Source organism: Microdochium trichocladiopsis (assembly GCF_020744255.1).
Source record: "Microdochium trichocladiopsis strain MPI-CAGE-CH-0230 chromosome Unknown B0I36scaffold_3, whole genome shotgun sequence".
Classification (NCBI taxonomy): Eukaryota; Fungi; Ascomycota; class Sordariomycetes; order Xylariales; family Microdochiaceae; genus Microdochium; species Microdochium trichocladiopsis.
In genome coordinates, this window is record NW_025763546.1 from 2,202,200 (window position 1) to 2,228,485 (window position 26,286).

Sequence of the window (26,286 nt, forward strand, 5' to 3'; positions counted from 1 at the left end):
TGCAATCCATCTAAACAACACTCAACGAACTGCGAACCTCATGAGCTGTGGAGACTGCAACTCCATAGAGTCTCACTGGCATGCCAGCTCCCCTAACCCACCCAGCCCAGACCAAAGTGGTCCTAGTCAGACAAGCCGTAGACAGAACTAAAGCATCAAAAAGTCAAAAGCACACGCGCGATACGATTACGACAAGGCGCCGTTCTCCATCGGGCCAGATGACCGGAAACTCTGGCAGTGTCTCTGAATCGCTCCCAGAGATCGGGGAATGCGCGAAGAGGTCGCGGAAGACCGGGTTGGCCAACAGCCAACACGCACAGGTCCGACTCGGACAGCTTTTCCGTATGAGGCTGTCGTGTGTGTCGCGCTGGCCGATCTTGTGGGGGTGCCATGACGAGAAATAGAGTTCTTGCCAAATATACCAAAACACGACGTGCCGCGATACCGGTCAAGCAGCCTCGCCTGAGTAACTTAGAGGCACCAGCCCCCGATGGGGATGATTGATGAAAGTATCTTTTGTCCATTGTATATCTCAGCTGATGAGGAAAAGCCCACCGCGCTTGACCACTTCATGCTACAGGCCGAGCCGGGCAAAGCGTGTGGCAAACGTCATGTCACACGTCAAGGCGTTGACAATTGTCTCACCTTTAATTAGCAGACTTTGCGGCCATGGCAGGCCGGAGCAGAACTCAAATCATTGCGAACCTGTCATTGCCTCGTCCGCAAGCCGCCTGCAAACTCACGCGCCTCGGCCAGGCCCTTTTAGAGTTTCGGCAACCATTCCCAAAAGTGATGTTGTCGTCGGCTGCGCGCACATGACCTCGGGCCCTGCCTAAAGTTTCCTCTGGCAGTCCCTTGGCACCGTCCCGCGTGGAACTCTCTGCAGTTGATAAGGCTCCTTCAGGAATGGACAGCCAGGCCAGTCCGGGTTAGAGCCATCTTAGTGACCAGCTCCTTGGAGTTGAGCTTCGGTGCTTCGGTGTTAGAGCATGGTGGAAGCCAAGGCAACACGTCATCCCTGATAGACCAAGGGGACTACGACTCGTGCCCTTCTAGTATCTGACTAACAGAACGAACATCCCGAGGCGAGCAGGGTTGTGCTTTGACTAATGTTCGAGTCCGCCCGAGGAACTTTTTGTGGTCCTTTCGTTCAGGCTGGTGAATTCCTTCCAGAGTGCTCCTAGTTCTAAGTGCGATGCGACAGCCGTCGACGCTAGACATTCGTTCAGATCTGCCAGGCCGTGCGTCTCGCGGCCACGACTGAATCGTTCGCAGACTGTGTCAAGGACCGCAGATCAAAGGCTATTGAACAGCCTGTTTATGAGCATGATCGCTGAAGAATCTTCGCTGCATTCATGATCCAGGAACGGCAAGGCTGTTGTCTTCTTGTGCACGCCGTGCACTATCAAGAATGTCTGGAGGGTTAGCACTGCTAACCAGGCAACCAAGCATTTCCCCAACGCCAATTTTTCCGCGTATATGGGCATGGCGCAGTGGATGGTTTCTCGTACCACCCACCTTATGATGGACGTGAGAAGGGTTCACCCATATCAACCAGCAGACACAGGATCTGCAAACTTTGCCATGCCGAATGTTCGTGGCAAGACGGGATTCCCCATCACCAGAGAACGCAGCAGCAACCTTTTACTACTAATCGGCCCACTGGCTCGCGTGCATCACGCCATGCTCCGTGCAGATCTCCTGCCGATCATGGCCTCAAGCAGTACAGACAATGCTTGTGCTGAGGGCCTGGCATGGCGGACGGCTTCTCGAGTTCTCGGTCTCCAAAAGGTCCTGCGTCGCCTCGTTCGTGGTGTGATCCGGAGGGATATAAGTGGTTGGTTCAGCACTAGGACATCCGCGAGGCTCGACCGGTACGGGAGACTAGTCAACTCTAAATGCCCACGCGACTGTTCCAACAAGAGGATCGACACAAGCACTTGGCTGAAGAAGTAATAGTCAGAGCTCGCTTGGCCATGTGCCGGCCCCCAAAGATCTATTTGCCATTGGTCCGTCGGCTCTAGCTCCTTGGCTGGCTCGCCACTGGCAACTACCTCGGAAAATACCAGTAGTAACTAGCTAGGCAAGCCTCTAAAGCGCTCCGCGAAACTCTGTTGCCTGGCAACCGTGACTGGCAGGGACACGCTTTGCGAGTCAGTCGAGTGTGCGGTGGCAGACTGGCGATCTTTTTCTGACAGCGGAACGGCGGACACAGTGATCGTCGTCGCGTGGTCATGTTTCAGATAGGACAACTGTCTCGAGCAATACCGAATCACCTCATGCTGAGCCATCTCCTATCTCGCTGTTGTCCGACCTCTACAGCGTGACTTGCTTGGGGCAAGCGTGTCGCGGATATATCGGGTCAAGGTTAAGGCATGGAACGTTAACTGCCGAACTTGCGCTCCCTTCACCGCGGAAGAGAAGAGCATAGCCATATCAAGTTCGACCAGGCCTAAAGCTAAGCTGTAGTAGACCCGCAGCCGAAGTTCCGGAGAACATGGGACATCTCGACAAGAGCGATTTCGAGAATGTTGCTCCAGGGTTTGACTAATCAAGGAAACCGACCAAAACCTGTGATCACGAAGAAACAAGAACTCTGCCGGGATCTGATATCAAGGGCGCCACAAAGCCAAGACCCAATCTGATACTGGGCGGCGGCGGCCGTATAAGCGTGTCATCTTGGGTTTGTTGGTTCTACACCCTTCTTGTCAACACTCGCAAGAGTCACGGCACCCGTCCGCCTCGCGAGTATTACAGCGGAGCTCCCCACAGACACGATCTGGATTCTCAGCCACCCGACACACGCAAATACACTCCGTGGCTACAGACGCCTCGCGAGGAAACTATGTGTCAAGAGGGCCATACCATCAGCCGGGAAGCTGCTGCTACGTCCCGGCAAAGCCAGTGGCGTTCGAGGCTGGCGTCCCCCGGCTGTGGGGACCTGGGGCGGCTGGAAGGGCTGGAACATTTCATGGGCACTTTTCCTTCACGGAGGCCCGACTTTAGTGCAACCATGGGATTGTTGTTGGTGGTGGTGGGCAAGCCACAGCCCCCTTACACGCAGCTGGGCATTGGACACTCGGCAGGCCACTCCCGTCAGATGGCCCGGCTGAAAGTTGTTTCTGAGGCTTGGTAAACCCGGAGGCGTGCCGGGCTTGGGCTGAATCGACATAGACTTTTCGCTTGCCCTTCGTAGTCCTGCGCAAATCGCGGTGCCCATACGAGCGCGCGAGGACCACGTTCTGCTTTGACACTTTTAGCCACATCCATGTCTTTGAAGTCTCCGGGCCCTCGGATCGTGCAGCTTGGCTGTTGACTGGTCGGGAAGCGTGTATTAGGTTGGGAAGGTCCGGTGTTAGGGTCGGGCATGTTCCGCGAACTGTGCAGGGTAATAAGGCCTACCATACCTGGTGTATGGCGTTTTGTGTTCGAGCGGACTTTGCCATCGGCAGAGCCTCTCATCCAAGAGATATCACATTTTGGCGGTGCATGTGGCTGTATCTCAAATCCTATGGTGCTAGCTTGAGGTTTGTACTGCCATCCTAGATGCACACCCTTCTTCTTGTATTTTGCGGACGGCACTGGAGTTTGTTCTACATGAAACATTCGTGCTTTCTTGTCTATCTATCTCTTGAAGCTCGAAACGGAGAACGTATCGGGATCTACACCAGGGTCTTTGCACAAACTAGCATGCTTCGTTCTATTCTTGAGCTCTATCCGTAGGGTTTCCTGTAGTATGGCGGTTTGGAAGTCTCAACCTTGTGTATCTTGGAGGTGTCTGGCTCTTCTGGCCAAAGAGAGGCGTAGCTGATATCGTAGGTAGGCACGGAAGCAAACTGGACACCAGGTTACGCGAGACTGCCTATTTAGGCACATGTCTAATGTCCACCTTGGCTTTGGGGAGACAGGTCCAGAAATATGGATTCGTTGGCGCGGCGGATAGCGGCAAAAGCAAGGACCAAAGAGGATATACATTTCTATCGTTCTAGAATATCTACATCGTCAACTTGACACCAGTCCAAAAGGGAGGTCGTGCAGGCTATGTAAGCCTCCTGACTGTCCCTGCCAGGGTCCGGTTTTGGGCAACACCGTGTCCATGCTGTCAAGGACTGAGAGCACTCTTGGAGAGTTTGCTCTTCGCACACCTGGACGGCTGCGGCTACTTTTGCTTGAAAGCGACAGCGGTTTTCGAGCTGAAGAAGGGGTGCTTCAAGGCTTCAACTGGGGTGATTCGCTTGTCAGGATTCAGTGCCAGACATCTCTCAAGCAAATCGACGAAGTGGTTGAGATCGCGGAGGGCTATTTCGCTGAGACCAGATGAAGCAGCCATGAGCCTGGTGCGTAAATCACGAGTTGGCTTGACCACAGCCAGAGTCTTGACGGTCGTCTGTTGAAATTGTTAGCTTTAGCTTCATTCGAGCTTTCTTGATGGAGTCGTGATTCGCCCACCTTTCCAAGAACTTTGTCTTGCTCGACGCTGATGAAGTTGCCCATTTCGTCGAAGTGCAATGGCGCGAGCTCACCGCGTTTGTAAAGCTTCGCACTGAACTTGCCACGAACTTCGATGATGGCCTTGAGCATCTGGTTGTTGCTGCTGCCGGTAAACAGGATCTTGCCCGTGTACATCTCATAGAGTGTGCAGCCGACTGACCACATGTCGATCGCATAATCATATGGCATGCCGAGCATGATCTCTGGCGCACGATAGAAGCGACTGACCAAATAGGGCGTGATCTCGTTGTGCGCAGTCGCCGCGTCCGACTTGTCGATCGCAGTACCTAGATCACAAATCTTGAGGATGGTGCATTTCTCATCCGTCTATGGCGTGGTCAGTGAATTTCTTATTTGGACATTATGATGGGAGTAGACTTACCAAGATATTGTCGGGTTTAAGATCGGCGTGAACTATGGAGCACTTACGCAAATGTGCGAGTGCCACAAACATCTGATGAGCATACGTGCGTGTTGCGCTCAAGTTGATGCCGACATTGTTGCCGAACTTCTTGAGAACCTCGCGGAGGTTGTAGCTCAAATTCTCAAAGGCAAGACACAAGTGAGCTTTGTGTTCAAAGTAACGTTCGAACTTGACAATGTGCTTGCGATTCTCTGGGTCAGCCTCGTTTAGCTTTTGCAGAATCGCGATCTCGGTGAAGCCGCCCTTTCGCAAAGCATCGTTGTTTCGCATCATCTTGATGGCGACGAGCTTTTTGTTGGTGATGTCCACGGCCCGGGCCACTCCAGAGAACATGCCCTTGCCGAGGGTCGACTGTACCTGGTAGCGACCATCCATAATTTCACCGATACGAATCTTGTAGTACCCATCCAGGTCGTCTCCTTCCAGGATACCTCCAGCTTTGGCTTGAGTGAGTGTTGCCGGGAGCTTACGGTCGTCCAGGACAGTAGATGATGGCATAGGCTTTGGCGCAACCAACTTGTCCTCGTCGATCTCCTCTGCGAACATATCGAATCCATCGTCGTCATCGTCAGCATCCGCCTTCTTCAACTCTTCGTCAGGCTGCACAGGCGCAATTGCGGCTTTTTGATCAACCGGAAGTCGTTCTCCGTGTGGCCCGATCTGACCGTGTCGCATTTCGTCACGAAGCTCGTCCTCCCGCATATCTACCGTCGGGTCATAGTCGGCAGCTGAGGGCCCGTCTTCCTCACCGGCGGCTGACCTGCTATTGGACATCAAGGAGCCAGGGTCTTTGGACAGATCTGGTGGCGCAGGTGACAAACCATCCCGGAATGGGGTGGAAGGCGATGCCGGAGACGACACAACTACAAGCTTCGTCAGCACGGATTCCTCTGCTGGAACATACATGTACACACCGGATCCTGGCGTATCTATTGCCATTGGAGTGCTTCCTCTTGTCGCAATGGATTGTGGGGTTTCGACTGCCCTCGCCGATGTTTGTAGAGCTTGGACTAGCATCGGTGTCCCACCTCGCGACTTCGCCAGCAGCTCTTCGCGCCGTCTCCGGCGTCGCTCAATCTCGGCTTCGACGTCTACGGGTTTCTCTTCTTCGAAGTCTCGATCGTCGACCACTGTGTCGGTGCCTGATTTGCCATTTAATGAGGTGTCATCTGCACGACCAAGTTTAGTGCTAGATAAGGGCTCATTATGTGGTCGAGATACTTCGGGTTGGCGGCGCATATCGGCTTGGCGTCCATCGCCAGGACCATTCCTCATTTGCCGTTCATCGTTGCGTCGCGGCCCAGAGCGATCGTTGGCGCCACGGTGTGAAGCTCTCTCGGGAGTCCGCGATCGACGCCGTGAGCGTTTGTCTGTATGTCGGTCGAAGTCCCGATCTCTGCTTCGATCTCTACCGGATCCTCGGGTATACTCGCGTTCCCGATCCCGGTCGTCGTAATGTAGAGCTGTGGAAGAGTATGATGGCCTGTCTTCGTCATCGTACGAGAGGCGTGAGCGATTATTGCGCTCACGTGCGTCTTCGTAGTGTACTCGGAATCGACGATGGTCGTTGTCTGCGTGGCCGTTGCCGGAGAAGCGGTCTCGGTCATCTCGAGGTCGCTTGTTACCGCGTGGAGAACGGCTTCGTCGCGCTGGATGAGACTGGCGGTGCCTCGGACTTCGAGGATAGTCAGGCGATCTCGATCCAGGGGATCTAGCTCGGTGTCTGTCGAGACGGTCAACACCAGCTCCACGAGAGTGAGGTAGTGTAGTTGCCTTGGATCTCCCACCGCCACGCTCCATAATCTCCCCTTCATCAGAGCTCCCTGGGGTCGCCATGTCGCTCACTTTGTGCAGCGTGACTTGTCACAGCCGAAAGAGGGTATAATCGACGCTTCCTCGGCTTCAAATCAAGAAATGGGAGTGTCAGTCAATGAAATTGGCAGGAGTAACAGGCGCAGAAAAGAGTCGAACCAGGAAGCGTGTGCTCAGCTCTTCCTCATCGGCGCGTCGATGGCTCGGAGAGCCAAAACGATCGAGCTAGCAAATCGATGTCGGTCGTGTATGCAAGGGCGCAATAAGCTGGGGCGGATACGCGGAGCTTGGAAATGATGTTGGAAAGCACGCGGTTGTCGTGGATCTGGTCGGAGCTTGTCGGCGCCTGGGCCTGACTAGTGCCCTCTGAGTGCTTACATAAGGTAATCCCAAGAGTTACCGTGCGGATTCGGCTGTGGAATGGGCGCCGACCGCCGGATAATGGGCCAAGTTACACTGTCTGCGCACGTTGGCCGTCACAGGCCTCCAAGGGTCTGCCCGGAGAGGCGCCCCGCGCTCTTTAGTGTGCAAAAAGCCGTCCAGGGGAGTTTTCATGTGAGATCCTGTTCGATCGAATCTCACAAATCTCTGCTCGACTCTTTCGTCTCTATCACAACACACCATACAGCACTTCACACCATGGGCGGCACTAACAGAGAAGGTAAGTTCTCTTTGGTCGCGCAGCTGCTGTGCGAGACTTCTGTGGAGAAATGCGGCATATGCTTATACTCAGCGAAGGCGGCAAGGTCAAGCCCCTGAAGGCGGCCAAGAAGGAGAAGAAGGACCTCGACGACGACGACAAGGCGTTCCTCGAGAAGAAGAAGGCCGGTAAGTTAATTCTACCTGCTCGCGCCCGCTCACCAGGTGTTGTGAATCACCAGTCTGATGCACTGCGCAGACGAGAAGGCGAGAGCCGAGATGGCCAAGAAGGCTGCTGGAAAGGGCCCCCTTGCCACCGGAGGCATCAAGAAGAGCGGCAAGAAGTAGACTGGCGCCAGGCATGGACATGCGGCGAGTTCTGTAGAGAGCGCGTGGCCGAACAGGACATGAATTGACGTGGACAAGGCTTGATTTCGACTTCGGCATGATGCCACCCGGTGCTGCGCTTATGGCGTCCATTTCTAGCAACACAGCGTAGACCATTATGAATCCTTCCATTAACTCCATCCTAGTGGCTTCCTGGTGATCTGGTGTTCAAGTGTGGAATGTTGCGCGCAAGGATAGGAAAAGACCCCCATGCCATTCTGGTGCTCCATAGTTCATTCTGCCCGCTAGCAGGCCCAGCGATTTAGCTGCCACGTTATGCGCCTCGGAACCTCTCTACAATCACAAGCCGAAAAGGAAAGGCCCAACAAAAACGTGCCGCATCCCAGCACGCTGACACAACATTATCAAGTCAAAATCCCTTCGATCAACGTCTTTTCCAAGGGGTATTGATGAACGCGCCCTGCTTCGAACCGTCAGCATCACAACCCTAGCAACATGGCCACTACCGGTACCACCACGGGCCGGGACGCTCCTCACTCTACAACCCAATATCGGAATCGCAAGGAGACTACATCGGCAGACAGTTTGAAAGAGGCGGTTCAAATTGTGGAACACAAGATTGAGCAAGCAGCGTTACTGATCTGGGATCAACTCCCAACATGGCGTCGTGATAACCAGTTCATAATCTCAGGCTACCGTGCCGACAGCAACAGTTATCGCTCCTCGTTCGCTTCTGTGCTCGCCGTCCACAACGAATCCGTCAACATCTGGACTCACGTCTTTGGCGCCACTGCCTTCCTGTTCGGCAGCGTTTGGTTGTTCCAGGTCGTTGCTCGCCGGTATGAAACCGCCAGCAGCTCGGATGTTCTCGTCTTCTCCTGTTTCTTCACAGGGGCGGTCTTGTGTCTGGGGATGAGCGCCACATACCATACCATATCGAACCATTCGCAGGATGTGGCCAAATGGGGCAACAAGCTCGACTACTCCGGCATCGTCCTGCTCATCGTTGGCAGCTATGTGCCAGCCCTTTACTATGGCTTATTCTGCCACCCAGGGCTCATGACCATTTACCTGGGCGGAGTGCGTATAATCCTTTGGTGGCGTCTTCCACATTCAGGACTAACATTGCATTGTAGATCTTCCTGCTGGGTCTGGCATGTGGTGTAGTATCCTGGGTTGAGAGCTTCCGGACCCCAGCCTGGAGGCCGTACCGTGCCGGCATCTTCGTCGGTCTTGGTGCCTCAGGAGTTGTCCCGGTCTGTCATGCACTTGGCATGTACGGTTACCGCCAGTTGGACGAACAGATGGGGCTGAGCTGGGTACTTTTGCAAGGAGGCCTCTACATCTTCGGGGCATTTCTCTATGCTGTAAGTTTTGCCCGGACCGTCAAAAGCTGACCTTGGACGTCAGGGCTGATATCTTGTAGGCGCGATGGCCAGAACGGAATTTCCCTGGCAAATTCGACATATGGGGCAGCTCGCATCAGTTGTTCCACATCCTCATAGTGTTTGCGGCCGCGTCGCATCTGACGGGCATGATCAAGGCCTTTGACCACCACCATGCAGTCATGGGATCACAATGTCCGCTATAGACATGCTGAGATCTGCCTAAGGAAGGATTCGCCATGCATCATCAACCCCATCGTTGGCTCCGTTGTGGGCACAATTAGTACAAATCTCACAACGTACCTGCAAATTGAGCATCACACTGTATTTCTGATTGTGCCCAAATGTGCAATTGGTCCCTTGAGTTTGACAGATGGTCGGGGCTTGTAAGGCACCTGCGCGACTGGTGTCTTGTTGTAGCTTGTCTCTGGTGGTCTGGGGAGGAACAAATGGCGCCCACACCTCACCCCACCCATTTCACGCACCTAAAAGTTATTCGAGCCATGATCCATGCTTCCACAATCTGCGACAACAAGCGCGCACTCCCGATCACAATGCTGTCTAGGCTCTCATCATCAGACGTAACGAGTTCCCCGTCCGTGTTTTGAGCAGCCATACCCTGCGCGGCCAGAACTAACCGTGAAGTCATGCTCCGCCAACCTTGAGCAGTGAGGAGCTCCGCTGCGGCCGACCACAAGGTGACTTGAGAAAAGCCCATTCAACACAGCACATCAAACGGATGCTGCCCCAAGCACAGACTGCAACATGAGAACTAGAAAGTCGAATCAAGCAAAGCGCTATCGGCCGTCCGATCTTGATCCCACCCTGGGCTCAGACGAAGAGGAAATCGCAAATGTGGCACCCCCTGGTGGCGAGGAGTCGGAGGACGGCTATCGCGACGAAGAAGCTGGCGGTACAGAATCGGACGCCAAAGACGCCCAGCTAGATCTCGTCGACTCCTCAGAGTCCGAACTGGAGCCGGAGGAGGAACCCGCCCCGAGTAGACGCAATGCAAAGCCAATCGCTGCACGGCCAAGGAAAAAAGAGGTGCCGATCCAGGTTGCGTCGGCCCGGGCTCTCAATGCAGTTCCAGATTATCCATTGGACCCGTCTGCAAAATGGACGAGAGCATACACGGGCCCGTTGAAACGGTGGACGCGATTTCATGATATGGTGATCCTTCTCTACGGAGATCGGGACAACTACAGCAGAATCGTGTCGCGCATCACAAGAGCGTGGTGGGATTTCCAGGTCCTCCCCCCAAGGCCAGTTCACCAGAAGCATATCGACCTTTCAGCATATCCATGGACGGCCAGTACGTACTCGGAAGAGCAGAGAGCTCGGCTCGGAGATCGATTGAGAATGCACGCCGACAATGGTGGCTCCAGACAGTCCTCGGCCATATTGACTCCCGAAGCTGCGTTCTCGTCGTTTCTACCTAGCACGAATGCCAAATTAACAGCCTTGATCGGTGGGCATGGATATCAGAAAGCATATTTGACCCAACAAGGCAGCAGTATCTTTCTGTCTGAGGATGGCTCTCCCGCTTCAATAACAGCAGACGATGTTCCTGTTTCCGGCGGCTGGCTTTTGGACGTAGGAGGTATTGTTGTTGCCATAAACTGGGCACCATCATCCAGCCAGCGGGACCAACTCTTGGCCATGTCCGTTATCCCCGAGGCGGATCAAGCGTACCAGCAGGATCTCTCCAAAGCACCGACTACTTCCACGCAACCGGAGGGTAGTGTACAGATCTGGAAGTTTCCCGTCGAGAGAGGTCGGGACGGAACCATGCGTCCATCGCGGCGACCACCACAGCTAATGCATGCTGTCTGCTCCCTTTGGGGCCGTGTCGCGAGACTTCAGTGGTGCCCGATTCCCATCGGCCATGATGAAGTTGCCTCCCTCCTCGCCATATTATGCGCCGATGGCAAGCTAAGGGTTGTAGAGGCCAAGATGCTCGGCGGCTCATCAGATGGGTGGTTTGGTAAGCCGGTTATGCATTTTGCTTATATCTCAAGTTGCGATGGCTGACCAATAATAGAACGGGTACAGGACGCGATGGTTACCTTAGAGATCCCCAACGAGCACACCGTAGCAATCACCTGCTTTACCTGGGTCAATTGGAACAGGATTGCTGTAGGTTGTTCAGACGGCTCTATCGCTTTATGGTCGCTGTTCCCCTGCCAAATGCTACAGAGACATCCGATACACTGTAGTAGTGTTATCGACATTGTGTCAGGCTATCCTTCACAGCCGTCCTATGTCACATCTCTACCTATAGGTGGAGTTCTTACGTTGACAGACCTGAATCGACCTTCTGCCGAGATGTCGTACAATGCCAATCTTTCGGTCTCGCTCCAGCCAAACCTGCTTGCGTGGAGCGAGGTGCTGCGAGGATATCTATCCATGTGGCCGACGAACTTTACCGCGAACTCGACCGTGTCGTTTTCAGGGCTAACAACATTCCCTCAACCACGACACATCATGACTGTCGAAAGTCAAGTGACATGCTTGGCGATGAGCCCGTGCAACCCTTTTCTGCTGGTCGGCACTTCCGATGGATCACTGTGGTCGACGAATGTCCTGCGCAAAATCATGGGATACAGAGAGAAAGTCAACAAGATCAGAATCTTCAAACATGAGTACAGACCAGCCCAACCCAGCCCAGACCACGGACGCTCTCGAGGCGTTGTACGAATCACGCACGGGTACCTTCCGGAGGTCAACGATCACCCACGAGCAAACTTTACTGGGAAACAGGCTTCCGAAAATAAGAAGGGCAAAGGAAAGAAGGCACAGAAAGGGTCGGCCAAAAAGGCCCAGCGTGATGTTGAAGACGACGGCTTCGACAACATGGATGAAGGAGGAGCCATGACCTTTGCCACGGGACCTCTCATTATTGAGGATCCACACACCCGAGTAACGTCGATTGCATGGAATCCGAATGCTCTTTTCAGCTGCTGGGCTGCTGTTGCCATGGGCTCGGGACTCGTCCGAGTGATCGACCTCGGCGTCGATGGCTTGGGAGACGCGATGGAGAATTCCGATTCTCCAGAGAACTCTGATGAAGACATGCCAGATGTCGATAACGAGGACGCCTAAGGTTGTGTTCTGCATCAGCGTGCCGATGTCCACAACTTCCATGGATGACAGTCATCCATTTCAAGACACACCTAGACGGGAAGAATCACAAACCGATCATGAATACCAAGCCAAGATAACACGATGGAAACAGGGATGATCGAACACTCCGGAATCGAAGTTCCCCAGCTCCAACTTCCCCATCGCGGACGTTCCTGAGGACCTCGGCGACAGTGAGGTCTGGTTCGTCGTATACCATAGCTCTCAGCGAGTTGCCCGAGACGGAGAGCCCTAAGTAACAATCTGAAACTACTCTGAAGAACGAGCTCGTCAAAAGTTGGGGTGTGCCTTCTGGTTGTTGCCCAAATAGTCCATCAGTGACCTGGACGCTCCATCTTCCGACAAGCATCGAGTGGGTCACATAAGCGCATGCTCTCCCCGTCCGCCCTAGCGCCGTCTGCCGGCCGATAATTCGGAGCTGCTCACCCATGCTATCGGGATGCGGCTATCCGGCCAGGCGTCTGGCTTCGCCTGGGAACTCGACTCGTGTGCCTGGAAGCCATGCTATCCTGCACTAGCTTGACAGGTTGGAGAACCCTTGGTGATACCAATCAGGCCGTGGCCTAGAAATTGGCGGCTGATCCGGCGCATATCGAGCCACGAGGTCCCTGTGGGACGACGGTGACCCTGGTCGATCGTGGCCCCTCCTTCTCCCACCTCCCCACGGCCCCGGGAAGCCTATCTCCACGACCGCGCATTCAGCCCCAAAGTTTCGCCTCCCAAACTCCTCGCGTCGTGAATTGTTTTCGGTACTTGTCGCAAAGGCATACTCGGGATTCACACAGCCGCGTCAAAGCACCAATGTCACGCAAGAGGACGTGGAGCGAAGCACGACTCGAACAAGAGCCGCGGATATCGGTATCCTTCAGCCCAATCGTCCCCATCATTATTGAGTGACTGCTCACACCCTCTACCAGACTCCTTCGACCAGTCACCGTAGTGCTGAACATGAGGCACTCACGTCTCCCAGCCACGGGCAAAGGCGCCCGCAAAGCGACGAGTCGCCGGCACAACCCCACGTGCCAGTGATTTCGCGCAAAGTCAAGGCGTGCGCTGCCTGTCGCAAGCATAAGGTAGCCTCATACTGAACAAAGGCATGAAATCTGAGAAGAGGCCCTAACGACCTTTGTGGCACAGATTAAATGTATAATGGATAGTAGTGGTCCTCCATGCCGGCGATGCACAGAGAAAGGCCTTGGCTGCGTCTTGAACAAAAGCCTCCAGACGCTCATCAGTGAGCGGAATCAGTGAGTACTCGCGGAGCTTTGTCGTGTATATTCCGGCCGTCTGAGTTTGAGGTGCTGACCGTTGCGCGCAACCCGATAGATTCTCGGAATCTATCATCCGAGACATGGAGATGATGCATTCAAGTCTCCAGACTGTTCTCAAGACACTCAACTTACCACCTGTAGCGCCTCTGGAAACTGTCCGGAACGAGCAACATAGCCCGATATCAGAAGAGCCATTACAATTTGAGAAAGGGCCGTCTTGTGACAACTCCCCGAAAGCTCACCCAGTTGATGACAATGAGCTGCCGAACGTCCCGATCCAGTCTGTCTATCACCTCACGAAACTAAGTGCGCTTCGCTCCCCAGATTCACTTCGACAGGAGTCCACGCCGAAATCCGATACTATCGATGACTTCATATCCAAAGGACAGCTGCCGCTAGCCGACGCTGAACGTCTATTCCTCCTATACAAGGACAAACTTGATCACTATCTATATCACATCACCACCTCGATCAAGAGCCTGGAGCAGGCTAGGAGGCGGAGTCGCATACTCACAGTCAGCATGCTGACGGTTGCCGCACTGCATGACCCACAAGGCAATGCGAACTACGGTGTCTGCAGCCAAGAATTCCGTAGGGTCATGGCCGGCAGCATATTCAGCAGGAGGATTGACCGTGATTACCTGCGCGCCATGTGCATCGCTTCGTATTGGCTCAGTGATATCAGCTGGATGATATCAGGATATGCCATTCGCCGGGCAGCAGAGTTCAACCTGCAAGGGTACTACCGGAGGGCTATCGCGGAACCGGATGAGGAAGCCATTGATTTTGTGCGGATATGGTACGTGTCGTACACGAAAGTCAGTTGATCATTGGGGACGCAATTGACCCCTTCGCGTCGGTCTAGGTATGCGCTCTACATCTGCGATCAGCATCTCAGCACATTGTTTTCGAGACAGTCTGTCATTCGAGAAGATTCGACAATACAGGGCTGGCAGGAGGTAATCAAAGCACCACTTGCGAACGGGCAGGATGTCCGACTTGCGTCCCAAGTCGTGATCCTTGATATCCTGCGAAGTATTCGTGATCTGTTCGGGCCAGACACAGGGGAAACGGTACCGCAGGTTTATCTGATGCAAATATCTGCATTTGCGCGGCAAATTGACCAATACGTGGGACATTGGTCAACAGCACTCAAAGGTATGGCGACTTTCGAACCCACCGGCCAAAACTCGACCGAGGCTAATGAAGCTATCTCGCAGACATTGGCACATATCCGAGAAAGGGGGCACTCTTACACTTCCACTTCGGAAAGCTGTACCTGTACTCTCACGTGTTTCGAGGGCTGCGTGATGCCACGATTCCAGCGCACTTTCGAGAATGTGCAACCCATGCCGTACACTCGGCGACCGCCATCATCAACCTGCACCTCAACGACGCCGACATCAAGGAGGCGATATCCGGCCTGCCGACGTACATCCACTCGATGACGGGCTTCGCGTGCATGTTCCTCGCCAAATTGGCCATGACGCAAGGCGACGACATGATTGAGCGCAGCACCGTCACAGACCTCATCACTCGGCTCATCTCGCTGTATCGTGCCCAGTCTGTCAGCAAGTGGCATTTGATCAAGCTGATGGCCGGAGGGCTCGACAAGGTTGTGCAGACGCTATCGACCAGCGAGCCTCCTTCGCCGACTAAAAAGAGAGCCCAGCTCACTCAGCAACAGAACGCCATGAAGAAGGGAAACTTTGAGGCGCTATCGGCCGTCATGTTGCCCCAGACAGATCAGCAACAAGCCCAGCAGGGCCAGAACCATCGGCAGAACAAGCAAGCGCATTCTCAGCCAACCCCGAGGGGGGCAGGCCTGCTTTCACAAGACCAGCAGATCCCTCCAGACCTGGACTTGGGGCTGGAAGGGTTTGGAGGATTCTCCGAGGGCGACGCCTCGCTGCTTGGTCTGGACTCCAACTTCCTCTTGGGCTATGACATGAGCTTGGGGCCGGAACAGCTCATGTATCTCAGCAACGGGCACAGCAGCTTCGACACAGATCTCAGCCCCACGTTCTTATGATTGCAAAAACAGCACAGCATCACTGGTAGAACAGCCCAGATAAAAGACATGAAAATAGCAGCACGGTTCCGGGGCATTTTATAGCGAGGATTAAGCATCGTGCCTCAGAGCTGAACACGAGTGGCAGAGCCCTAGCGCGTTGCACGAATGGCGCATGCTTACAGAAATTGAGTGATTACTTTTCGAGACCATTCTCTGATCACATTGGACATGTCTTGAACACGCCATTTGGCGCTCATGCCTGGTAGCGTGATCCCAGCCGTGCACGGGGATTTCTCCGGTAGGGTTCAGCGCTTCTGATCTATATTTTCTGAGCCGGCAGTCTGGAGCCTTTATGGAAAATGATACCATCATGCCAGCATGATTTATATTCAACAGCAGATAGGCATGAGAAGCTTCACGGACCAGAAGGTCTATTGCTTGGGAGTCTGGTGAGCCGGGAGCCTTGTTAACGCGTTCCGCAGGCGCCACCAAGAAACCCAATGTCGGCAGACGGGTCCTAGCTCGGGTTTGCGATGGATGGATCTTATGCCAGGCCGCAGAACGGCATAGTAGTAGTAGACCCTCATCAATGTTCGCGCTGAAGTTCCCAGGGCTCCTGCAACATGACGCCTTGCTAGCAGGGTTTCACGATAACTGCCTTCCGTCTTGGGAAGCAAGCTGTCTGGTCTGTCAGGTACGGGCCCCGCACATCCCGCACTTTTGGGATTGGCTTTGTTCCCCACACTCTGGGTTGGTGGGCTTGCAGGAAGGTTTGATCGACTGCATGTAACAGTCACGACATTAGCGGACGACCAAGACTACATTTCCGCGGATGAACGGAGCGCTTGAAGAGCCATGGTTGACGCCTTATGCCGTGAAGACCCGGTGGTGCTTGATGATAAGAGTACCGAACACGGGGCATTACTGCCATGGGGGCATTGTTCGGCACTTTTCTTACTGCCGACAAAATGGATCGTCTGCCCGCCGGATCCATTGCTAGTCTACATGGCAGCTTATCTTGTTCGACCGAGAAGGACTTGGACGCCGCAGACCTGGAAGGGATGAGGTCCGGAAAACGCAGGGCTTCCCCCCAGCGAACGGATAAGAACTGCCTGATAACAATCGACAAAGACGTTGAGGACCGAGGGCGAGGGCTGGAAGCTTGGACATGATCGCGACAGGCGCCATAGGTGGTTGCTGGACCCCGAATCACACCACCAGGCATCATCACATGGGGCTCAAGAGCGCGACGATGGACAATGCTAATGAACGTGGCTTAATTTGTGCCGAGCCAGTAAAGGGAGGAATAAAACAAGCCAACCAACCAGGCACAACTAGCAGTTCCCCGATCAGCAATGTCAGTCGCTCGGTCCAAAGCAGTAGAAGCAGTGCATTCGAACACGGCCGCATGTCTCTGGAATGCTCTCTCGGGTGTATGGCGACGGCGAAAGCGGCAGCTGTGTCGCCGCTACGTGTGTCTTGTCATTGGGTTAGGTCGTCTTGTCTAACCACAACTTTGTCGCCCATCTAGAGCCCGCTGGCGAACAACTCGAGCCACACACTGTTCGGGATGGAGGAGCTGGTGCATGTGCGGGAGGGCTGCAGGATTTGGGGCGGCGTGCGGAGGGTGGGGTCCCTTGCCCAAGGTGGGTTAAAAGCGGGGAGGACCCCTCAGGCGCGAGCATGTTGGCCAATCAGGACGGGCGTGAAGGGGGAAAAAATTGATTTGTGTGAGCGCGGTCTCGCTCTGGGCCCTGGCGATTTACCTGGGCGGGTGAAAAGTGGTCGGCTGGCGACTCCGATGATCGCTCTCCTGTGCCCATAGTGAATGACTCCTGCTCCACTGTCTTGCCGCCGGCGGCCCTCCGACCGCCGCTGGCCATCGTCGCCGTCTGCCCTTGCTCTGCTCTCTCGAGCGACTCGTCCTGGCACGGCTGCCAGCAAACTTTCCCTACCACTCCTGCCCTCCGGCGCCGACTCCAAGACAGACGACGAGTCACCTTGCGAAGCTGCTATCGTCTCCTCCCACGGCCGCTCCGTACCCGTCGGCTAACCGCAATTCCCCCAAGGGTACAACGACACAACGGGTAAAGCTCTCTCTTCTCCTCGAGTCAGCCCATCTCTTCGCTCGCACATTAACAAACAGTCACACACCTTGGGGTGTCCTCCACCTCTAACCCAGCTCTCCTCCATTTCTCATCGTCACCAATCCACGGGTCATATCTTTGGCTAACCATTGAACTCCAATTGCTCCAACACACAGCAGTCTGTCCGCTTCCTCGCCTCCGACCTTCGTTCTCGGTCTCGCTCCCCACCACCGCCACCATGCTTCGCACACGGCAGGCCAACAAGGCCGCCAAGGCCCTCGCTCAGGCCTCAAGACAGCAGAGACGGACCTTGACTACCCCCAGACGGCTTCTGCCATCGTAAACCAGAACAAAAAGACCCCCTCGGGTGTAAGGAATCAAGCCACATCTGCCGCTGCGTATGTTGTCTTTTCTTTCTCTCCTGGCCAACTCTCTTGAGGTCGAGCTACGACTTTTTTTTTTTGTGGTGACGCGACTGACATGACCTCTTGTGTACTTACAGGCCGTCGAGGGCTGCTCCCGCGCCACATTTCAACGTCGCCGCCAACAAGGACAAGAGCCATGTTGAGCCTCTGCAGCCCCGCCGTACACCGGAGATGGACGAATCGTACGTTGTATCCGTCCGACACATATACATTTGCGTCGCAGAAGCTCATCGTTGTTCATTAGGTTCATCGGCAAGACCGGTGGTGAGATTTTCCACGAGATGATGCTCCGGAGAGGTGTCAAGCACATCTGTACGTAATTCTGGTACCGCTGTCTGTTCTGAACTCTGAGCTATGACTAACGTGACTTCTCTCTACAGTCGGCTATCCTGGCGGTGCCATTCTTCCCGTGTTCGATGCCATCTACAACTCAAAACACTTCGATTTCATCCTGCCCAAGCACGAGCAGGGCGCCGGCCACATGGCCGAGGGTTACGCTCGCGCCTCCGGCAAGCCTGGTGTCGTTCTTGTCACATCGGGTCCCGGCGCGACAAACGTCATCACTCCGATGCAGGATGCTATGTCTGACGGTACTCCCATGGTTGTCTTCACTGGTCAGGTCGTCACCGGCGCCATCGGCAGCGATGCCTTCCAGGAGGCCGATGTTGTTGGCATCTCCAGAGCATGCACAAAGTGGAACGTCATGGTTAGGAACGTCGAGGAGCTGCCCCGGAGAATCAACGAAGCCTTCGACATCGCCACCAGCGGCCGCCCTGGCCCCGTCCTCGTCGATCTGCCCAAGGATGTGACCGCCAGCATCCTCCGCAAGGCCATCCCCACCGAGTCTGCCCTCCCCACATCGCCCAGCGCAGCCTCCCAGGTTGCCATCGAGGCCACGAGGAGACAGCTCCAGCAGTCGATCAAGCGTGTTGGTGATCTCATCAACATCGCCAAGAAGCCCGTTATATACGCTGGTCAGGGTGTCGTCCTGTCTGAGGGCGGTGTAGAGCTGTTGAGAGAACTCTCGGAGAAGGCGTCGATCCCTGTCACCACCACCCTTCTGGGTCTTGGTGCCTTTGACGAGCTTGACGAGAAGTCTCTCTACATGTTGGGCATGCATGGCTCTGCCTTTGCCAACATGGCGATGCAGGAGGCTGACCTCATCATTGCCATTGGCGCCCGCTTCGATGACCGCGTGACCCTTGCCATTTCCAAGTTTGCGCCTGCTGCCAAGGCTGCCGCGCTCGAGGGCCGTGGTGGTATCGTGCACTTCGAAATTATGCCCAAGAACATCAACAAGGTTGTCCAGGCTACCGAGGCAGTCGAGGGTGACGTTGCGCAGAGCTTGTCGCAGCTCATGCCGTACGTCAACAAGACCAGCATGTCTGACCGGAGCGAGTGGTTCGATGCCATCAATGGCTGGAAGAAGAAGTGGCCCATGGACCACTACGAGCGCGCCGAGCGCACCGGCCTCATCAAGCCCCAGACTCTGATTGAGGAGCTCAGCAAGCTCACTGCGGATCGCAAGGAGGACACCATCATTGCCACCGGTGTCGGCCAGCACCAGATGTGGACTGCCCAGCATTTCAGGTGGAGACACCCGCGGACAATGGTCACCTCTGGCGGGCTCGGCACGATGGGCTTTGGCCTTCCCGCCGCCATTGGCGCCAAGGTTGCCCGGCCCGAGGCCCTCGTCGTCGACATTGACGGCGACGCGTCTTTCAACATGACCCTGACTGAGCTGTCCACTGCTGCCCAGTTCAACATCGGCGTCAAGGTCATTGTCCTGAATAACGAGGAGCAGGGTATGGTCACACAATGGCAAAACCTGTTTTACGAGGACCGCTACGCGCACACTCACCAAAAGAACCCCGATTTCATGAAGCTTGCCGACGCCATGGGTGTTCAGCACCGGAGACTCATCAAGCCCGAGGAGACCGTCGAGGCCCTCAAGTGGCTCATTGAGACAGACGGCCCGGCCTTGCTCGAGGTCATGACCGATAAGAAGGTGCCCGTTCTGCCCATGGTGCCTGCTGGCTCGGGTCTGCACGAGTTCCTTGTGTTCGACGGTGGTAAGTGCCTACATTTCCGAATCCAATGTAAAGACCCAGATGCTAACCGCTGTTATGTTTTATGTTTATAGAGAAGGACAAGAAGCGGAGAGAGTTGATGCGCACGAGGACCGGCGGCCTCCACAGCTAGCTTGGACGTTCCGACTGACGCATTGCATTTCTGACGATTTAATTTTCGACCATATTCCCTTAGGAGCACTTGCCGTAGCGTGGAGGACGGCGGAGGACGATGTCACGACGGTATGGCAGCAGCAAAAGCCCAAATGGGGCGATAGTTGTCGAGGCGCGGATCGAGGCTCTATTGGAGTGCTCGTGTCTCTGGTGGTTTCTGCTTTTTCAACATACGGATCAACCAAAAGCAAGTGGGATATTCTGTACATAAAGCCAAGTGTATACAAAACAAGCGCTTTCATCATTATTAAACATGTTGCTCATCAAACGCCATGATTGTGATGAATGACTGGAAGGGGGAGGGGCCACTACCAACGCAATATTTGCTTGTGGAGTCCCCTTCGTGGGCGCCCCGTGGGGCGTTTGGTCGCGTGCACTTGAGGCAATGGTCTGCACTGTCCCCTATTCTGACTCGGGCACTTGCGGCAATGCCCGGCCACAACACCGAAACCCCTGGACCTGAGCACGATGCAGATTCGAGGTTTGTAGAGAAGAGAAGGTTGTGGTCTTGCCATGCCGTGACAACCTGGAAGAGGAACACGCTGGTCACCAGACAGGCTCGACAAACCGCACCGAGCCGGAATACAGGGCAGGTATATGTCATTGGGGAAAACCCCATCGGCGAAATGCTCGGCGCCGCGCCCTGATTGGGGCTGCTGTGGGGAATTGGGGTGGTGGGGGAAATGGGATCGTGGCCGGCTTCACTCTCGGGGGCTCTTGGCCCGGGGATATGCGCCGTGAACCCCGCCTTGCTTCCCGCCGCTGTCCTGGCTGCCATGAGGGCTCCTGAGGCTGCGACAGAGGACTCGTCTTTTCGATTCCCATCATTTTGCTTCTTTGGCATCAGAAGTCTGCGACTGCATATGCTGCTTTAGCTAAGCTGTTTTCCTTGTTGCACAGGGCGGGGCAATCTCCGGCCTCGGTCCACGATCAACGCGGGGCGCGCATGCCAACCAAATTTCCCTACAGTTGTCCAGACACCTGCTTGCCACACTTTTGACTCTTCTTGCACTTCGAATTTCACGACTTAGCAAGCCATAAAAGACCACCATGTCGGGTCCCGTCCCCCAGACCACGGCGCTGCAGGATGTCTACACGGCGGAGTCCCTTGGCGAGCAGGGCGTCCGCTGGAATACGCTCCTCGAAAAGTTCCAGGAGACGTATGGCACGTCAGCAGAGTTCGTCGCGCGGTCTCCAGGCAGAGTCAACATCATCGGCGAGCACATCGACTACTCGCTGTACCCGTGCCTGCCCATGGCCATCTATCCGGATGTGATCGTCGCCGTGTCCTCGACCGCCGCCTCGGACGAGCCCGCCAGCACCACGGGCACTTATAAGCTGCAGATTGCCAACGTCGCCTCGGACCGGTTCCCGACCCGCGAGTTCGACGTGCCCTACGGCGACGTTGAGATCGATGCCACCAAGCACGAGTGGACAAACTACTTCAAGGCCGGCCTGCGCGGCGCCCTGGAGCTGCTGCGCAAGAAGCACGGCCAGGACTTCAAGCCGCGCAGCATGAAGGTGCTCATGGACGGCACGGTCCCCGCGGGCGGCGGCCTCAGCTCCAGCGCAGCATTCGTCAGTGCCGCGGCGCTGGCCGTCATGTTCGCCAACGGCGAGCGGGACATTGACAAGAAGGCGCTGACCGAGGTCGCCATTGTCAGCGAGCGCGCCGTTGGTGTCAACTCGGGAGGGTGAGTTGCGACTGGATCAGCAAGATCCTCATAAATGTTGGCCATGTGTGAGCCCTTCAAAGTGCTGACTATTCTCCCATCTCATTAGCATGGACCAGTCCGCCTCCGTCTTTTCCGAGATGGGCTCGGCGCTGCTCGTCTCGTTCAGCCCCTCGCTGTCCGCGCGCCCCGTCTTCTTCCCCAAGACGAACCCGGAGCTGTGCTTCCTCATCGCGCAGTCCTTTGTCACGTCCAACAAGCAGGTCACGGGCCCGATCCACTACAACCTGCGCGTCGTCGAGGTCAGCATGGCGGCGGCGGTGCTCAACGCCAAGTTCTGCCCGGGCACCGAGCTGCCCAAGGACGCCGGCCCGCTCGGCGTCTCCCTCCGCGGCTTCCACGACAACTACTTCAACGCCCAGCAGAAGGACGGCGGCGGCAATGCCAAGCCCCTCCCCGAGCAGCTCGCGGAGCTCATCGAGATGACCAAGTCGGCGCTGGACAAGGAGGAGGGCTACACGGTCGCCGACGTGGCCGCCCTGACGGGTACCACCGTCGAGGACGTCAAGGCGCGCTTCCTCTCGAGCTTCCCCGTGCGCGGCGAGTTCTTCAAGCTGCGCCAGCGCGCGCTGCACGTCTTCACCGAGGCCCTCCGTACGCAGCAGTTCCTCGCGCTGCTCGAGGACACGACCCAGCACCCTCCCGCCGCCGCACCCAGCGGGGGCACCGACGACTCAGTCGCGTACAACCAGCGGCTCGGCAGCCTGATGAACCAGACGCAGGACTCGTGCCGGGACGTCTACGAGTGCAGCTGCCCCGAGATCGACCAGATCTGCGGCATCATTCGCGGCGCGGGCGGCTACGGCAGCCGCCTGACCGGCGCGGGCTGGGGAGGGTGCAGCGTGCACCTGGTCCCCGCGGACAAGGTCGAAGATATCAAGAAGGCGCTCGTCGAGCAGTACTACTCCAAGCGGACCGTGAGCGACAAGGACATGGAGGGCGCGATCGTCGTGAGCCGGCCCATGAGCGGGAGTGCGGTCGTCACGCTGGATGGCGGTCGGTTCTGAAAAGTGACGATGATAGTATCTGCGGGTGAACATGGACGGTTTTGAGGGGGGTTGAGGGATTGAGAAAGAACGCCGAGACGTGTGTCTTGTGCGTGCGTGTTTGTGTGAACCTCGCCAAGTTTATGCGTCCCGTGTGTCTGGGACTAGCCGCAACGTGTGGGAATAAATACTCGCAATCTACAAGTGGAAGAAGAATACCGTGGTTTGCACCAAGTAGAGAGGACCCTCAACAATAAGACTCGTCTTTCTGGACGCTCACGGAGCAAGGTGTGTAAGGTCGCTGTACAAGAACTAGCACTTGACACGATGCGAAAAGCTACCTTAAGGTACTGATGCATAATCATGATTGATGTGTTTATCCATTAATGTAACGTGTACCCATTGTCCAGCAAGAATTCCCCATTTCCCTCCCTATTTCCGGCCAAATTATATAAATCAAAACCAAAGAAGACACCATCTTTCGTCCCCGGGTGTGTGAAAACCCCAGTGGAAGAGACGAGGAATGCGCCCGGTGAAACGCCTTTGCCGTCGCTATGCTTTCTTTCCGTTGTCTATTACCCAGAAATGAAAAACCATGACCAAAATTCTTCTTCTGCCTCTCATTGAGGAAAGACGTGTTTCGCTGAAAAGCGAGATTACAATACCCCAAGTCCCTCCTTGTATATACACCTCGTCATTTCATGACATTCTGCCGCGCGTGTTCTTTATCTCGTCGTTTGCGTCGCCGGCTACATGCCGCACTGGCGAAAAAAAAGTGAAGTGGATGAAAGTCATTCTCGTTTAGGACCGGAACCGGTATGCTAGGGTCCCGTTCCACGGCGGGTATGTGGTGTGCCACAGCCCGTTGTCATAGGTCGTCGTTGTCATTGTGGCTGCTACCGCTGGGGGAGAAGTTGTTGTGGTGAAAATACTTGTGCTGCTGCTGCTGCTCGTAGAAGACAATGAAGATGAGGAGGAAGACGACGATGAGGATGTCTGTGTGGAGACGGTGGACAGCGCGGTCGTTGTGGCCGATGCTGTCGTGGTCGTAGTGATCGGTGGTCCAGGAGCTGGGATTACCACAGTCGGGTTGGAGGAGGGTGCCGTTGTTTCTGTGACTGTGGTGGCAGAGACGAGGACCACGGTCGTGGGCAGGAGGACTGTGGCGCCATTGGCGTCGGTCGTGGTTATGGTTGTCACGAATGTTGGTTCCGGGACGGGGACGAGGATGCTGTTTGTCGTTGTTGTTGTGAGGATGGCTGTCGGCTGGGGCACGACGGTGTTGCCGTCATTGTCCTCTACGGTTGTTGTCACGAGGAGTGTGGTTGTGGGCTGGATGCCAATGATGGAGATTGTGGTGGGCACAACATGTGTGACGGTGTTGGTGCTAGGCTGCTCGACGACAGTGGTGGTGGTAATTGGTGTCGGCGCTGCTGTGACGGTCTGGAAGACGGTCGTCGTGTCGACGTCTCCTTCGCCTCCGCCGTTGCCGCCGTCGCTTCCACCATTATCGCCGCCTCCGCCTCCGCTGCCAGTGCCATTCCCGGAGCCGCTGCCGTTGCCGTTGCCTCCACCGCTGCCACCACTCCCACCATTGCCGCTGCCGCCGCCGTTGATGGGCACTACAGACCACGTCGCGCGAGCTACGAGGGGAGCCGTCGGTGTTGTGGTGGTGATCGTCGCCGTCGTCTCTAGCGTTCGCAAGCCAGCAACTGGTAGGGCACCGGCATTGTGAAAGAGCAGCGCGGTGGCCAACCACAGAGAGGCCGGCACGCTGGGGGATCGCATCGTGGAACCTCTTGGGGACGGGAGATGTAGAGCTGGCGATCGATCACGGAGCGCGGAACGGTGGTTCACTTGCAGCAGGTGAGAGACACGAGGACTGGTCAAGTCTCCATGTGCGTCAGAGGGACGTGGCCTGGTTTTATTCGGCCTGTCTGCCACCATGGGCCCTGCCACGCGGGACAGGGCCCTCTGGTGTTGAGCAGGATGCGACAAAAATGCAGAGGTTGGGATGGTTCGTCACGACCCTGTTTCGCAGCACTGAGACCACTCACTGAAGAATGTGTTTCACGGGGCCCGCGCCGCCGGGGGAAATGGAGGGGCTGGTGGCTGGGATGGCGCCGTGCACGGGTGGCTGGGGGCTGGGCTGCCCGGGCTCAGCAGGGGTCCCCCGCCGCCCGTCCCGGCCGAGTCCCTGCGCTGCACAACCCCGGCGGGTGCTCCGGCGACTGTTGGTACCTGCATCCTCAAAGTAACTAGCTGTCTCGTGCCCAATGGCTACGTTGATTAGATGGACAAGCTGGTGGAGGTGTCGAAGATGAAGCTACCGCCATGCCCCGATTCGACCATGTTCATGACTCGGCAGCAACGGCGGCAGCAGCAGAGCCTCATCTCTTCCACAAGATGGTCCACCTCGGGGTCCTGAGGCCCAGCTGCCCTGACGCTGAACTGGCCGGCGACCTCGATGGACATCCCACCATCGTCAAGAATGGGACGCGGCCACCCAGGAGCAACCAGGTCGGCAAAGGCTGACGAGGGAGCTTCATACCGCCCGCAAGGCAAAAGGATGAGCCCTTACACAATCTTTCGGCGCTCGAAGCTCCCCGAGCAGACATCCCAACGGTCTGGTGGCCTGAGGTCCATTCCTCATTGAACAACAAGGGTGTCGCGTACACCAGAACAGGCAGCCGCATATTCTACCGCAAGTACGAAGGGCGGACTTGGCGGGCCACAATCTGGTGTGGCTGAGCATGGGATCATCGTCGGTTCCTGATGGCGAGAGGGACAAAGCAGTACTCCAGCACTGTTTAGATTGGCCCAGAGAGCCGCCAGTCAAGTAGGGCCCCTCACCAACGGGGGGCGGTGCAACGCCAGCGCCGCGGTAGGGGTGCGGCTGATGGATGTCCTGCCTATGACGCACCGTGGATCCCCCAGCTGTGCAGTTGCGCTCGTGACGTGATTGGCTGCGCAACGCAAACTTACGTGGGGAGTACACTGCCTCAATGAAGGCGACCGAGTGCCACGATGCACAAGTAATTACGGGATGGGCAAGCACCAAAGAAAAAGAGATAACTAGGACAACGTCCCCGCTCCTTTGTCGTGAGCGTTGGATCCTCTGTCACGATAGTTCTCTTCTCTTTGCAAGCAGTCGACAATTCAGTCTCGGCTTGGCTTACACGCACGACCATTGAACCGCCAACTACCCCGCCCGCTCACGAGCTCTCAAAGCTCGTCATAGCCATCCCACCAACAGGCAACAGCTTGCCAAACAGCTTTCCCCG

The 26,286-nt window shown here is 55.9% G+C and overlaps 8 protein-coding genes across 8 annotated transcripts; 6 read left to right on the forward strand and 2 right to left on the reverse strand.

The window, feature by feature from the left end:
• Positions 1–3,882: 3,882 nt before the first annotated feature.
• B0I36DRAFT_89941 (kinase-like domain-containing protein) lies at positions 3,883–6,831 on the reverse strand. Its single transcript, XM_046163548.1, has 4 exons — positions 5,830–6,831; positions 4,874–5,778; positions 4,450–4,818; positions 3,883–4,387 (listed from the first exon to the last, which is right to left on the reverse strand). Exons 1-4 carry the CDS (start codon positions 6,749–6,751, stop codon positions 4,160–4,162), a joined length of 2,424 nt encoding a protein of 807 aa, XP_046015331.1. The 5' UTR covers positions 6,752–6,831; the 3' UTR covers positions 3,883–4,159.
• A 438-nt stretch (positions 6,832–7,269) lies between these two features.
• B0I36DRAFT_317934 (translation machinery associated TMA7) lies at positions 7,270–7,893 on the forward strand. The gene is made up of 3 exons (XM_046153220.1): positions 7,270–7,388; positions 7,466–7,555; positions 7,626–7,893. The coding sequence occupies exons 1-3, from the start codon at positions 7,367–7,369 to the stop codon at positions 7,712–7,714; spliced, it is 201 nt and encodes a 66-aa protein (XP_046015332.1). The 5' UTR covers positions 7,270–7,366; the 3' UTR covers positions 7,715–7,893.
• Positions 7,894–8,066: 173 nt separating this feature from the next.
• On the forward strand, positions 8,067–9,550 carry B0I36DRAFT_317938 (hemolysin-III related-domain-containing protein). Its single transcript, XM_046153221.1, has 3 exons — positions 8,067–8,794; positions 8,851–9,081; positions 9,141–9,550. Exons 1-3 carry the CDS (start codon positions 8,210–8,212, stop codon positions 9,303–9,305), a joined length of 981 nt encoding a protein of 326 aa, XP_046015333.1. The 5' UTR covers positions 8,067–8,209; the 3' UTR covers positions 9,306–9,550.
• Positions 9,551–9,579: 29 nt separating this feature from the next.
• Positions 9,580–12,540, forward strand: B0I36DRAFT_317939 (uncharacterized protein). Its single transcript, XM_046153222.1, has 2 exons — positions 9,580–11,086; positions 11,144–12,540. Exons 1-2 carry the CDS (start codon positions 9,865–9,867, stop codon positions 12,202–12,204), a joined length of 2,283 nt encoding a protein of 760 aa, XP_046015334.1. The 5' UTR covers positions 9,580–9,864; the 3' UTR covers positions 12,205–12,540.
• Positions 12,541–12,645: 105 nt separating this feature from the next.
• Positions 12,646–15,591, forward strand: B0I36DRAFT_90000 (uncharacterized protein). The gene is made up of 6 exons (XM_046163549.1): positions 12,646–13,101; positions 13,161–13,316; positions 13,381–13,490; positions 13,570–14,313; positions 14,380–14,672; positions 14,735–15,591. Exons 1-6 carry the CDS (start codon positions 13,045–13,047, stop codon positions 15,544–15,546), a joined length of 2,172 nt encoding a protein of 723 aa, XP_046015335.1. The 5' UTR covers positions 12,646–13,044; the 3' UTR covers positions 15,547–15,591.
• Positions 15,592–17,592: 2,001 nt separating this feature from the next.
• B0I36DRAFT_317945 (thiamine diphosphate-binding protein) lies at positions 17,593–20,535 on the forward strand. The gene is made up of 5 exons (XM_046153223.1): positions 17,593–17,954; positions 18,118–18,222; positions 18,285–18,352; positions 18,421–20,112; positions 20,184–20,535. Exons 1-5 carry the CDS (start codon positions 17,854–17,856, stop codon positions 20,240–20,242), a joined length of 2,025 nt encoding a protein of 674 aa, XP_046015336.1. The 5' UTR covers positions 17,593–17,853; the 3' UTR covers positions 20,243–20,535.
• A 798-nt stretch (positions 20,536–21,333) lies between these two features.
• B0I36DRAFT_238245 (ribosomal protein S5 domain 2-type protein) lies at positions 21,334–23,023 on the forward strand (the record flags this gene model as incomplete). Its single annotated transcript, XM_046149592.1, has 2 exons — positions 21,334–21,977; positions 22,066–23,023. 2 exons carry the CDS (start codon positions 21,334–21,336, stop codon positions 23,021–23,023), a joined length of 1,602 nt encoding a protein of 533 aa, XP_046015337.1.
• Positions 23,024–23,343: 320 nt separating this feature from the next.
• Positions 23,344–25,035, reverse strand: B0I36DRAFT_317949 (uncharacterized protein). The gene has a single exon (XM_046153224.1). It carries the CDS (start codon positions 24,947–24,949, stop codon positions 23,804–23,806), a length of 1,146 nt encoding a protein of 381 aa, XP_046015338.1. The 5' UTR covers positions 24,950–25,035; the 3' UTR covers positions 23,344–23,803.
• Positions 25,036–26,286: the final 1,251 nt, after the last annotated feature.